Raw genomic sequence first — 14,526 nt, 5'->3', positions numbered from 1 at the left:
CGTAATCCAACCGACTACAGGAAACGACCCCAAGACACAAGGGATTATGGGTAGAAGGAGACTGATGTTGACATCTACTGGCCAGTAGTTCCTCATGCTCGGAAAACACGGCATAACAAAATGAACCAAGTGCAAATTTGGAGTCAAGATGAGGTGAAATGCTACTTCAATATGTGAGCCGAGGAGAACATTCCCAACTCTTTGAAAGAAAGCACAAAATACTGAAGCATCACCAATCTTATCTAAAGTTACAGCTGTTAGCCCACATCTGGTTAGTTGTTTGAAACATTTTTTTGCACAAATAATAATAACAAATAAATGATTTTTCATGTCAGCTTGAACAGGGTACATAAAAACAGGTTTTTTAAACACACTTGATCGTTAAACATCAAATTCTGTTTCTAAGACTTGTGTTTACTGCTATTGTCGGTTTCTCGGATGATTCTCTTTGTAAGATCACTATTCGGCTATTTATCTCTCTCAGTTTGATATTTTCTCACCTTATGTTTTGCCATTTCTGCTTTTGCGGTGATACACATCAGGACATCAGTGGGTGGCAGTTCTCATATAGAACAGGAAACCATATTTAGAGCATGTTGCTAGATGCTGGGGACTGATCCATAGCAGCCTTTCTGGTGTCTTTACTTAAACATGAGTGGCTGAGAAGGTTTCTGCTTGCCTCACACTATTCAAAAATAACATGTTTAAAGCTGCACTAGGGAATATTTTTCTGTTAAAATCTGTCACTATATAATGTGTCATATAATCTCAAATTATTCATATATTCACTTATTTGTAAGGTTACTGTACAGACGGCACAGCTCTTAAAGTAGTATTCTGTGAGATTTGTATTTTATTCAGTTCGTCTCCATCTTTGATAGCTTGGTCACACATGTACACAAACACACACATTTAAATTATTTATGTCCAAATAAATACAAGCATACAAAGGACATAAACATGCAGTCAAATATTAGGAGTCAGTCGGTTACATAGGTGCCTAATTGGCAACCATATTGTTGCATATACACACACAAAAAAAAGGATGATAATAATGGCAGGTCAAAAGATAACAGATAGTATCCACTTCATGAGTATAAAAACCAACGCCTCCTCCATATTGAGCGGCTACCAATGACAGCAGATACTGAACAAAACCTTGCTAACTGCTTGGCCCTTCTCTTAGGGAGACCAGCCATCTGAAGGCCCCTCACAACTAGCTGCACATGACCCAGGCTGCCAAATATGAAAACTAAAAGTTTACACTTGTAGCCCAGCCGTGAAATGTTCTGCTCCAGCTGTTTCTATTTCAGTATCTTGGTTAGAAAGGCTTCCTCTAGGCTCTAGTCAAAAGTACAGCTGAGCTCTAAAACAAACAACGTGAACACCTCTCTAAGATCCTCATGGACAACAACAACATCGGGGGTGTTAGCTGTAATATTAGAGAACACGTCTGAATTATCACTACACAGACTGAACATGCTCGGCTTGACAGTAGAATGGTTATAAAGGATAGATGACCTGAAAATAGATGCGATACCGCACGCGCACTTTCATTTTAGTACAACATTGTTTTTGGATGTTGTTTTTAGTCTTGTGATCTTATCTGTTTTGTGTGATGTGTGATGTATGTTGTTCTGGCGCTGGTCACAAAACAAATTTCCATGAAAATGGACAATAAAGTGTAATCTTTATCTTAATCTTAATCTCACTGCTGTGGTGTTTCTGTGCTGCACTTCCCAGAGATCGCCTCCCTGTCAATCAAACAGTGTGGGTGGGACTGTGGTGTCTTTTTCCTTGGATTTTCTGTTGATACAAGTCTTAGAAAATCCATAGAAAGAGTCATAGGAAATCATTTTTTCAAGGCAGGACAAACAATAGACACATTAGAGTGGCAAGGGGTGTGCTTAAAATCGAAGTTAATCAAATTTTTCTTGAGATTTGCATTAAATAAATCCAATAGTAGATATTAGAAAAGATTTCAATCACAAGTATCAATCTATTGGCGTGTTGGCATGCGTACATTGATATCTACAAAGTGAAATGCAACACCTTCACGACAATGAGTGACCACTTCCACCTTGACTCTATCACTTAAGTTGTGCCTGCTGAGAACAGTTAAACCAAACAAGTTTCAGCCACACTGCAGTCACACTGAACAGCCGGGCGACAACATTAAAACTCCAAAGATGGACTGGATGAAATTTGGTCAAATCATCACTGGGTTCATGATTCTCTTAGTGGACAAACAAACTCAAGGTAATTCAACATATCTTCACTGCATTTGGTTCATTTTTGGTGTTTCTATTGTTCAGTGGTCAAAGCCAGAATTACTTTAATCATTAAAACCAGAAAGACCCGTGGGGATCTGGGGACCTAACAGAGTGAATGGGGTAAATATAATCCTAAGTACGATTTCCATGCAAGATTTTGAAAATCTAACAACACTGGTTTGTACAGAAAGTGGAGGAAAGCTGAGATAAAAAGTAGTACTAGTCATTGTTACTTCCCTTATTCCCAAATTTTTGAACTGGCTACTGGCTAGCTAACACAATTTATCCATCTCTGTAACTGAAATGAGCGTGGCAAGGAGAGAGAAGGCATACACAGCTTCATGATTTCCAGTGTTTTTCCACAACAACTTTCAGTTTGTACGGACAAAGTTTGGATTCATTTGTTGGCAGAGACGTCCACTGGAAATAGGATCATATCATTTATATAATTTCCTGTGCAGACTATCCTCACTCTACGGAGTGAGGATAGACCTTTGTTTGTCCACTGGACGCACACACACACACACCTACACACACAGAGTTTGTAGAGTAAGAAAGGAACTGGCAGCAAATTGAAGCATATTGCCTAACTTTTAGAAGCAAACTACAGTGTTTCTCTAGTAGGCTGTATGTGTTGTGTTGTGATGCTGATTACTTCAGATTTTTTCCCTCTCTTGATTCCTGAGTGTCTCTCCAGGTCAGGATCTGGACTGTATCCCAGACCTTACAGTGCGTCGGGGCACCGAGCTGAAAGCTTCACGTGGAGAGCAGCTACGAATTAACTGTCCTGTAATATTCTGCTCAAACTCGCCAGCGACTGTTACATGGTGTAAGATAAATCCGGACCATTGCCCTGTCAAAAGGACTGACCGCATCCAATCATGGTGGAGAGACCTGACAGAGAATTCTGGGATTGCAGTTCTCCTTTTCACAAACGTATCTGAGGCCGACGCAGGTCTATATCAGTGCAGAGCAAACTTCATCTCTCACCCGGGTGTCAGTATGGTTAGCCACAGTATCAGTGTGACCGTCACAGGTAAGGCCAAAACCCCCAACACAAATGTACCTCATCATATCACTGTACAGCTTAGGGACGAAAACTATAAAAGCGCATTTATGAAGAAAATATGTACGTCTCATGACAATCATTAATATTGCACCGAAGTTATATGAGCATATGTGTGTTTCTGACCGTGCTGAGATGTTTGTTCTTTCTCTACCGCAGCAGACGCAGCGATAGAAGATCGTCCTGCAAGAACTACTATCAGCCCAGGGGAGGAAATGACCGAGAGAGAGAGAACTACATGCAGTAAGACAGAGTGACATGAGATTTTTGTGGCTCTGACAATCTAGCAAAGTCATGTCCAGATACCTCCAGCAGCTACAATGGAGTTCGATAGCAGAAACTGTTTCAGCGATCTAAAACATCAGCGGTAAACGTCAGGTTTTGGTGTCAGTCCCTCAGAATCAAAGAGCGAGGGCTTCTTTCTAGAGCCGCCATTTTGCACCAAGAGACGTTCAACAATCATACAGGGAGAAATCCATCGTAGAAGAGAGAGAGAGAGAGAGAGAGAGACCAATTTCTGCACCCACAGGAGCAGGAGAGAAACCAGAATGCAATGCAGCAACAAGAAATATTGTGTTTTGAGTAAAGGGAGCAGCCACAATCATAGACTCGCCCCAAGGTTCACGAACTAGTCGGCTAGTTAGCTTGCCCACCTTTGAGTGAAAGCAACAAGTTCACGCTACTTCTCTGGAGGTTGTCAAAAGTAATTATGGGAAATCACTAACTGAAGTAGAAGGCGAGGCAGGTTGAGGGAAAGTGAGTACACCAAAAAAGAAGTATCTGAGGGTGGGGTTTTTCCTTTAAATGTGGTTCAAGGTTGTGCTGAAACAGCCCCATTGGATTCTATATAATAATAGTATTGGAGAATAGGAGGTGTTGGGAGGCAAAAGGTGAAAGAACTGAGGTGTGTATTTGGCTGTATCCCCAAACTGGAAGCACAGTGATTGGATAATTGGATCACTGGACATGACCAATATGTTGGTTTGGAGAAAAAAAACATTTGGAGAGCTGTGCGGAAATTCACGCACTGCTGTGAGTAGAGCAGATCAGTAGAATATAGGAGACTCTGCTCCAGAGCTTTTGTCATAAACTCCAAAGATTTTGCCACAACCAAATATTAATAAATGTGGCACATCTTCATAAAGTCAGAAAAAAACAATCCTAACTCAGGTACAACAGATGCATGTAACAGATTTCAACCAGGACAGCTCTCCTTCAGGCGGCGCTACTGTAAATATGTTCAATTTGTAACAAATAGCAGCTCTGCTTTTCCCCCTTTTTTCCATTTGAGATCCTTTCTTCACATTTTTGGATTTTTTTTTTAAATGAATGTTTTAAATGATGTGTATGATGATCTGAGGAAACAGGTTACGCACCAACTCTTAAAGACATAGGCCTTTGTTTGAGAATGTTTTCACCAAGATGCATACTAGTCAGAGGAAAAGGGCTGCATGATTATGGCTAAAGCGATAATACAAAATGTATATGTTAGGATTCTGTTTATTAAACATGATTAAATGTGTCGATGATTTGCAGAACAAAATGATGTTACTGCGCTGTTGGTATCTTATGTATCAATATCTTATATCAATTTATTTTCCAAGACTTCCGAGACTGTTTCCTCAGTTTCCATGTGGACGTGGCGCGGCTCGTCCTCTTCACGGTCGTCACCTTGGTGGTTCTGGTGCTGCTTGGCAGGCGGACTCTGAAGGATAAAGATATGGCTTCCAACAAGAATAAAAAGTGGGGCGTCCTGGTGGCTCGGTGGTCTGAGGTTTCATACCATGTAAACGCGACGTCTCGGGTTCAAATCCAGCCCGGGTCATCTCTCTCTCTCTCCCAGTCTTTCCTGTCTCTCTGTACTTTGAACTACTTGATTAAGGTTTAGCTAGTTTAGCTATATGTCTGTACAATGCATCAGACTTCTTGGCGGTTTATGTTTTTATATGTGGTCCCTGTTAAATAAACTTAACAATGAATGAATGAATGGTGAAAATTCCCCAAAAAATATGTATATTACTTTTTTTTTTAATTATTATTATTTTTTATTTATTTCTTTGTTGTTTTTGTTTTGGTTTCTCTCCTCCCTTATACCCAACTCCATTCAATTTTGTGTAATTGAGCGTATTTATTCGTATCTAACATCTCTTAAATTTGAATTTTTTATACATGTAGTCTGGGTTATGGGTGGGAAACCTGATGTGAGGGGAGGGAAGGAAAAAAAAAAAAATGAGAGACGAAATATCTGTAACTATATCTGTCCATTGTCATGTTGGTCCCTAATAAAAATAATTATAAAAAAATAAATAAATAAATAAATACATAAAAAGTGCCTGTGCAGTAATTCACTATTGTTGGAAAGAAACGCACATATCTCCAAAAACTAAGTTCTTCAAAAATAAAGAAAAGAAAGGTTCTTTTCTCATTGTTGATGTCCATGTACTTGTGAAATTATACAATTGGGTTTTAACAGGTTTCAAGGGGCTGCAGGCCATGAAACTCACTTAACACATAACTGACCATGGAAACTTTCAATTCAGAGAATTTCAATGCAGCAACAACATGCACCACTTCTACACTCCCCGTGGCACTGGAAGGTGATTTGGATAAAAATGTCAACCATAAAAAACCCCTTTAAATCTCTGCTTAGCTTTTTTTTATTTCATTTCCATCATGTAAGAATCATCTTAAAACCCACTTTTACTCACTAGCTTTCTGTTTTGATTGATCAGGTGTCTGTGGATGTATGTATACTGTGTGTGTGTGTGTATGTGTGTGTGTGTGTGTGTGTGTGTGTGTGTGTGTGTGTGTGTGTGTGTGTGTGTGTGTGTGTGTGTGCGTGTCCGTGTGCATGTCTACTTATTTTATTTTTCTGCTCTTATGTGTTTTTATTCTTCTTGTATTTTTATTCTTGTCTTGTTTTATTCTTTGCATTTTTATTCTTTTAGTCTTTTATAACCAATTTCTGTAAAGCACTTTGGCACAAACTTGTTTTGTTTTTTAAAGCGCTATATAAATAAACTTGAACTTTCCAAGCACGTCTGTGACCTCTGACCCATAACTTCCTTATTATTCGGTACTTGTAATGTTGGCGATCTAGGAATTGAAAGTGATTCTACTGCTGCACTCATTGTAAGTTGCTCTGGATATGACTGTCAGCGTAAAATTGCCTAAAATATAAATGGAAATATGATTTTTGTTTGTATGTTTTAGGAAAAGGCCCAGCAGCAGGGGGCGTCCCCACGCAGGGTGAAGCTGTAAAACTACAGGAAGCTGCAGAGAGCGAAGCAGCAGATCCAGATGACAGTTATGATGACTGTGTCAGCGTGGCGCTCCACTGAAAACATCAAGCTAACAAATGTGAAATAACAAAAAGATTTTGGACTGATTTGAGCTCTCACCTTTTCAATGCGGTCAATGTTACTCATTCCTTTAACCTCAAAGATATTAGTTGTTATTATGAAAACAGTAAAAGCAAACCCCCTGGAATTTGTGGTACATTTTTATTTTATATGGTAAATTCTTTATCCACAAACAAAAAAATGTCAAATTCCCGGCCGACTTTTCCCCCTTTCTTAGTTGAAATGGACTCACTCCTCAAATTGCTTAATCTTATAAATAATAAGAAAAGTAATACATTTGTAAACTATTACAGAAATATTTTTGAAGATACCTCTTAAGATTAATGATATGCTTTCCTTCTGCATGTGTATGTATTTTTTATTTTATTTTATATTATATTTTTAATTATGATTGGGGTTTTTTGTTTGTTTACTTTTGATTTATTACATTTGTTTGCTTTTGAGTATATACTCTGAGATTGTTTGTATACTTTCTTCAATAAAGTTTATTAAAAAAACAAACAAACATCATGTTAACATAACTCATATTTTTTGTCAGTATGTACATTGGGAACTTGGAATCTCTTCATCAACTGGCTTTTATTGAGCTTTTAACTGGAGTTTAAGCAACTCCATTTATGTTTTCCGTATTGGAATTTACTTTAAAATAAATTCATCCTTAAAATACACAGCTTTGTGATTTCGGTTTGTTTTGATCAAATCTGTACATCTCCATCCTGGAAAAAACGGTTTTAGAAACATTCTAAAATTTCAACATATGTGGTATCTGGTTTATTTATTATAGTAGTAGTATAGTAGTATAGTTTATTATTTTACCAGCATTATTTTTGCATGCTTATTTGATTGGTCGTGCTTGCAGCTGCTTTTCTCACACCTTTGAAGACAGAATGAGAATTAAAATGAAATAAGTTTTATGTAGCTGGCATGTAATGAATGGATGATGCTGTCTACTTTACTAAGACACTGAGAACTGTATGTGCGCTCTCATATTTGTGCATGGTGATGATATACACAAGACAAATTATAATGAACGAACATCTCTTCTAATTGAAACAATACAATGAAAGACTGGGCAGACACAGTGTGGACATTTTCAGTCAATTTATTGATAGAAAAGAATAATTAAAATGTAGAATTGCACTTATTAATATATATATTTGTATTCTTCCTGCAATGTACAAATGTGCAGGGCTGAAACTCAACCTAAACAGTGAGAGAGAAATTCAACATTTTAGCAAGGCAAACATGAGTTGTGGCTCGCAATTCAGGGTTTCTGGCTAATTAATGTACTAGGATCGGTATTCCTTAATTCTTTTGACTTTTTTAATTATCAGCAATCATGAGATACCCAATGTTAGGGCAAGGGTTAATGTAATGCGTTGCCTATCATATACGTACATCATGTTTAGATCAAAATAAAGTATTTCTCTATCTGTGACTAGAACTAAAACTAATAATTTTGGACCAAGTGACAAAGTGAAGCAATGCAGTTGAACATTGTTTTTTTTTGTAATCTAGATAGGCAGTAATGACCATTTTGAAAAGTCAAAATCTGCACACAACAAGCCATAAAAATACTCACCTCATCCTTAAAAGACTCACATTAATCCTAATAAAATCACTCCAGGGAAACGTCAAATGCAGCACTTCTGGTGTTTACAATGCCAAAAAAAAATGCGGTTTTGTTTTTGGTAAATCCCTCTTCAACCCCCCAAAGTTTCTCCCCACAGCATCAGGACATGGTCTACATGGCCCGAAACCCTACAGTCTCGGAAGTATTCCCACAACTGGAAAATGTCCGACATTTCGAGACGTCACAGTGAGAACTCCAGAGAGAAGGCGTGGCTTAGGCACGAACTGAATAACAGGGAAAGAGGTAGAGATGGTACATTTGAGGCATTTAAGAGACCTGTTTGTTCACTGGACGAAGATGTCTCAAGGCTCACAGGAAACCAGGAGGCTCGGTTTTCCAGCAGTGATGCCAGAGGTTGATGTAGGCTCTGAAATCGAGTTTAAACTGATCTTATGCTCTGACATCAAGTTTAAACCGATCTTAAGCTTTGAAACTGAGATTAAACTGATTTTAGGCTCTGAAAATCGAGTTTAAACCGATCTTGAGCTTTGAAATCGAGTTTAAACCGATCTTGTGCTCTGAAATCGAGTTTAAACCGATCTTAAGCTTTGAAACCGAATTTAAACCGATTTTAGGCTCTGAAAATCGAGTTTAAACCGATTTTATGCACCAAAATCGAGTTTAAACCGATCTTAAGCTTTGAAATCAATATTAAACTGATCTTAGGCTCTGAAAATCAAGTTTAAACCAATCTTAAGCTCTGAAATCGAGTTTAAACCGATCTTAGGCTCTGAATTCAAGTTTAAACCAATCTTATGCACCGAAATCGAGTTTAAACTGATCTTATACTCCGAAATCAAGTTTAAACCGATTTTAGGCTTCGGCACCTAATACTGTTGGTTGAGGTTCATTATTTATCCAGCGAAGGGTTTTGCTGAGTTGCTGTTCAGATAGGGGAAAGCGTTATTCACCTTCTGCTGGTCTTGGGGATTCAAACCGGCAACCTTTCCGCCACAAGTCCCCTTCTCTAACATTTAGGCTACCAACGAATCCATCCACTGAATCCATTAGTGCATCCGCTCGGTCCAATTTCAGCCGGACATTTCAGTCTTATGTTATCCGTACCTTTTGTGATTCCTGGGGTGACGAGCGGTGGGAGGGGCTCAGTGACATCAGGAGCTCTGTGATTGGCCGGGCTTGGTGAACTTGCTCTGCAGGAACACCCTGGGGACACAAAGCCCCTCCTTCTTGTTGACGGTCTCTCTCAGGACGTAGTCGTTGGCCGCAGAGCGAAGACCCGCCGCCTCAAACAGCTCAGCCAGCAGCTCTGAGCCGAGTGAGACGTTTAGGAAGAGGGGAAACACAGAAAGCAGGTTGGAGTCGAGCTGGGCGATATGGTTGAAATCAATATCATGATCATTAAATGCCTTTTTTTTAATATCGATATATATATCACAATATAGATCACGTACGCAAAATCAGATGTTAAATAATCAAATTAATGTTCATCCCATTGAACCAAATAATGTAATGTTTGGTGTGATGTCAAACAAAACTCTGAAATTCTCAAATGATATTCTTTAAAATGTTACCATACCTCATTTTTACCTCAGTCTTTTAACAAAATTAGCTTATTATGAATTTAGACAGCAGAATTGTGCGTCACAATATCCCAAAATCACCATATGATTCCACTGAAAGATGATATACGATAATATTGAATCATCGCCCAGCCCTAGGTCGGAGTTTGTGTAGAGACAAGCAATATGAATATTGCCTCCATAAACAAATGCATACTGGATAGCACTTGACTGCTGAATTCTGTTAAGAAATGTCACTCTGTCCCTCTAATGTTGAAGTTTCTGCATAAATTGTTGTATAATTCACATATCGAATGGTTGAACTGCTGTCTAATTTACTCAGGAACTGAGCACTGCATGTACTGTCTGATTTTTGTGCATGTTCATCTCTCTTTATGATATGTACAAGACAAAATCCCCTTGGAGCAAACAAAGATCTCTCCTAATTTAAACAGTACAACGAAATACTGGTCCAGCTGCAAGAAGCAAAGACGTCTTTAACAGCAAGAAAGAGAGTGAGAAAGAGAGAAATAGAAAAGAGAAGGACGGATGGAGACAGAATTTTATCACAGCCTCTTTCTCCGGCTTGGAAAAACACAACCTTCTCTCCTGCGTCTCCACTAATCTGTCAGTCTGTCACCTTCTCAGCTACTAACATTCCTACTTTCTCATTGAAGAAAAAAAAAAAACATTAAAATGAAGGGAATGGACTACCAACTTTCCACTGACCTTTGGAGAAGAAGTAGGACCTGGTGCCGTCTTGGCGGACGTAGAAGTTTTCCCCCAGCTTGTTTCCGGCCTTGAAGCGCAGCATGGCGTGGTCGAACAGGCCGTAGTCTCTGAACAGGACGACGCCTCCGGGCTTCAGCACCTGGGAGCGTTACAGGATCGTTACTTCACACCATGAGAATCAGCTTGTATTACAGAACAGGGTGGGAAGTTACCACCGGACACCAGTCACATGCTGGTGAATCGCTTTAAGGTCTTATTCTGTCTGAACATCTAGTTGGATGGTGAAATAGTGAAAGTGGCCGGCTGGACATTTACATACCTAATAAAACACATAATCTACAAACATACTCTACTATGGAACAGGAGTCCCTCAGTTATTACATCTCAGCAGTTTCAGCCAGTGCTGAAACGATTAGTTGATTAATTGATTAGTCGATCGATAGAAGATATTATAATTTTGATAAACGATTAATCAGTTTAGTCCTTTATCAAGTAAAAATAGCAAAGCATATATTTTCTACTTTTTTCTATTATTTTTGATATATTACTTTGCACTCTATCTTATGGAAATGTATGCATTCTGGATCTATATCCACTGTAGTATTAGAGATGAAATAGCCAGACTATGTATTTTGTACTCTAACATTAATTGTATCTCATTATCTTATGGAAATGGAAATGTAATATTTATATCTAATTTTGTACGGTAGAATTATATTTGCTATTGCCTATTATTGTTAACTTTTTGAAGTGCATTTGCATTGGGGAATGTGAACCTGTTGGATTCTCCGCTAATCAGCACCTGATTATTTAAAGACACACCTGATGGCAATCAAGCACAGAGCGAATCTGATGAAGCAACATGCGAAACGCGTAGTTCGCTCCTTTTTGTTTTTAATGTAATTTGTTAATAAAATAGTGTCAATCCTAATATCCTGGTGTTCGCTGGAATATTGATTTTTTGGTTTACTAAAAATAGCAAACATTTGCTGGTTACAGCTTCACAAATGCTAAGATTTGCTGCTTTTCTCTGTTTTATATAATTATAAAATGAATACTTTAGGGTTTTATTGGCTGCTGCATTTCTGGTTTTGAACAGTTTGGTCAGTGGTTAATATGATTTAAGCCAATAGCGGCCCGGCAGTATGACTGTCAATTAGGCCATATCACTCTCTATCTTAAGATTATTCTTCACAACAACAAACATCACCGTATGTGAGTCTACAACTAAAACTAAAATTTATTAATTACATTAAATTCTATTAAATATCCAGTCATGTGTATCAGGACAGAGCGACAAAATTTTTCATCCTTTTCTGGACGTTTTAGTGCAACTCCCAAATTTTTCACGATCTGAAACAAATCAAATTTATTTTCCACACTTTTCCATCCGTCCCAGCCCTGTGTGAGCCTGTCACCCCGGGGCTCTCTGCTCTCTCACCCTGCTGATGTTCTCCAGAGCCAGCCTCATCTTGTCGGGGTGGATGGCCGACAGGACGAAGATGAGAGTGACGACGTCCACGCTGCCCTCCGGCACGTTTTCCCTCAGGTCGTCTCTGGTTAAATCACACTGGAAGGCGCTGCAGCGCTCAGGCCGGTACAGAGGGTTTTGCTGTCAACAGAGAGGAAAAAGTAGCTTCACTAGGTATTCTCCACTGGGATTTTTTTTTTTTTTTAATTTACGTTTAAATGTAGCCCTCCGGGGAAGGGATTCAGGGCTGCAGATAACGATTATTTTCATTATCGATTATTTTTTCGATCAGTCATTTTGTCTGTAAAATGTCAAAAATAATGACAAATGCCTGTCACAAGCTACTAGAGCCCAAAGTGATTCTTAAAATTACATGATCACATTATTCTGACCAGCAGCCCCCAAAAAAACCCCAAAGTATTCATTTTATAATGATATGAAACAAAGAAAAGCAAGCAAATCGTAGCATTTTTAACCCCAACTGCAGCAGTTGAGGTTAAAAATTGTTGTTAAATGCCTTGCTCAAGGGCACCTTAACTATAGCTTTTGAGGAAGGGGAGAGAGTGGCGGCAGTAGCCTGGAGGTTAGAGGGCTTGTGACTGAAAGACTGCCGGTTCGAATCCCCGTACCAACTGAGAAAACATGGAATGAGTAACACTCTCCTTCAACAGCTACTGTTGAGCTGCCCTTGAGCAAGGCACTGAACCCCCACCTCCTCCAATGGAGCTGCTCAGTGACCGACAGTAGAAGACTGTGGTTGTACTGGGCAGCTCCCAGGTGTTTAAGTGTGGTTCTTATGTGTGAATGTGAAGCAAGGCATCAGTGGAAAATAACACAGAGGGCTAAACAGACAATGTGATGGATGGATGGATTTCTTACCTTGACAAACTCCACAGCTCGCGGTGAGAAGTCGCAGGCGTAAACGAAGACGTTGAGGTCTTCCTCCAGCAGAGGGAAGATACAGTTTCCAACCCCACAGCCGGCCTCCAGCAGCACCAGCCTCTGGGACTCAAACTGACAACCAGGCAGGACAAGGACAAAGCCAAGGGATGATCTCAAATATCAGTTCAACACTTTACTTAGTTCTAAAGGATCTGGTTCACCTGTTATTCCCACAATCCTCTTCTACCAAGATACACAGTGGAGGAAAAAAGTTGAAATTGTATTTCAACTTTTCAACTTCAAAAGTGCTGCTTGATGGATTATCTATATGCCGAAATGTTCAGAATACCCTAATAATTTGTTACAGGTATTAAGTGATGTTCTACCAAAGGATCGGGGCTATTTACCACACAAACAGTAATGTCAGTTATACAACTGAATACACAGTCATACTTAACAAAAAAACCTTCACAAGTGGGGTTGCTTAGGACAAAATCAAATAAAAAGCGTGTCTTAATGTGTTAAAATGGTTGAAATCAATATCTCAACAATCATAAGAATTTTTCCTCATATTGGTATGGCTCACATATGCAAAATCACATGTTAAATAATCAAATCAATGTTCATCTCATTGGACCGAATGGTAATGTTAGGTGTGATGTCAAACAAAACTGAAATGTTCAAATAATATTCCTACCATACCTAATTTGTCAGTTTTTACATACACTTTGCTTGTTATCATCAGTTTAGACCGCGGAATTGTGTGTCACATTATCCCAAAATCACCATATCTTCACGATATGATTCAATTGAAAGACGATAAACGATAATATCGACTTATCGCCCAGCCCTACTTGACATGCAAACGTTTGGGAACCGGCTGAACCTCCTCCTCACCTCTCGGCAGGCTTTGAGCTCCTCAAACTCTCTGGTGGTCCAGTGTCTGTCCTTGAAGAAATTCGTCGTGTTTCTTTTATAGAACAAGTCCCAGTTTTTCTGGGCTTCCTTCTCCAGCTTCATCTGCTTGAAGTCGGACACCAGGACCCGGTCACCGGTGAGTTTATCCAGCTCCTCCCGGGTTAAAACTCGAGCGGTGGCGGTTTTGGTTTGTCCGGGGACACAGGGGGGCACTTCATCTTTCGACCCGTCTTCAGGAGGTGCAATGTCGGTACCGAAATCTTCATCTCTCGGCAGTGCCATGCTGAAACCTCGTTTTGCCAAAAAGAGCTTTTAGAAGATTACCTGAAGTTTTGCTGCTTCGTTGTTTTGTCTTATATCATCAGTTCCAATCCGTCAATCAGTGGGAAAGCAAAAATTTTAATACTTTTACAGTATATTTATTTGTATATATCATTAATGACGCTAATATTATCTTACTATTTTGAAATTGTTTAGGCTACTACATCTTCACACTCATTTGAAACGACATCTTGTCCGTTACGTAAATTCTTCCGTATGGGAATTAGGATAGGCGCCTCTTTCCTCCCGTGTGATGCCATCATTGTCGTTGCTCTTTACAGAATAAAAAGGTTATGTAGGCCTATTATAAGAATTAATTGTAATTGACCTGTGGTTGATTAATCAACA

At 39.1% G+C, this 14,526-nt stretch overlaps 1 protein-coding gene across 5 annotated transcripts in view; it reads right to left on the bottom strand.

The window, feature by feature from the left end:
* The window catches only part of mettl6 (methyltransferase 6, methylcytidine), a 30,990-nt gene extending 16,630 nt beyond the window's left edge, over positions 1-14,360 (bottom strand). Inside the window, exons 1-6 of one of the 5 annotated variants that reach the window (XR_011784694.2) lie at positions 13,837-14,360; positions 12,937-13,071; positions 12,028-12,198; positions 10,584-10,725; positions 8,284-9,601; positions 7,845-7,904 (exon numbers count right to left, since the gene is read on the bottom strand). Coding sequence is in view for 2 of the 5 variants with exons in the window: in XM_078287425.1 (XP_078143551.1) it covers positions 9,447-9,601; positions 10,584-10,725; positions 12,028-12,198; positions 12,937-13,071; positions 13,837-14,139 (906 nt within the window). In the remaining 3 variants the exon portion in view is untranslated. Of the gene's footprint in view, positions 1-7,844; positions 7,905-8,247; positions 9,602-10,583; positions 10,726-12,027; positions 12,199-12,936; positions 13,072-13,836 lie in introns of those variants that run through there. The other 4 variants (XR_011784695.2, XR_011784696.2, XM_078287425.1 and 1 more) reach the window with 4 other exon arrangements.
* Positions 14,361-14,526: the final 166 nt, after the last annotated feature.

The sequence above is a fragment of the Centroberyx gerrardi genome, chromosome 12 (assembly GCF_048128805.1).
Source record: "Centroberyx gerrardi isolate f3 chromosome 12, fCenGer3.hap1.cur.20231027, whole genome shotgun sequence".
Lineage (NCBI taxonomy): Eukaryota > Metazoa > Chordata > Actinopteri > Beryciformes > Berycidae > Centroberyx > Centroberyx gerrardi.
Note: the sequence above shows the minus strand (reverse complement) of the source record. Positions and strands in the feature narration are given on the sequence as shown.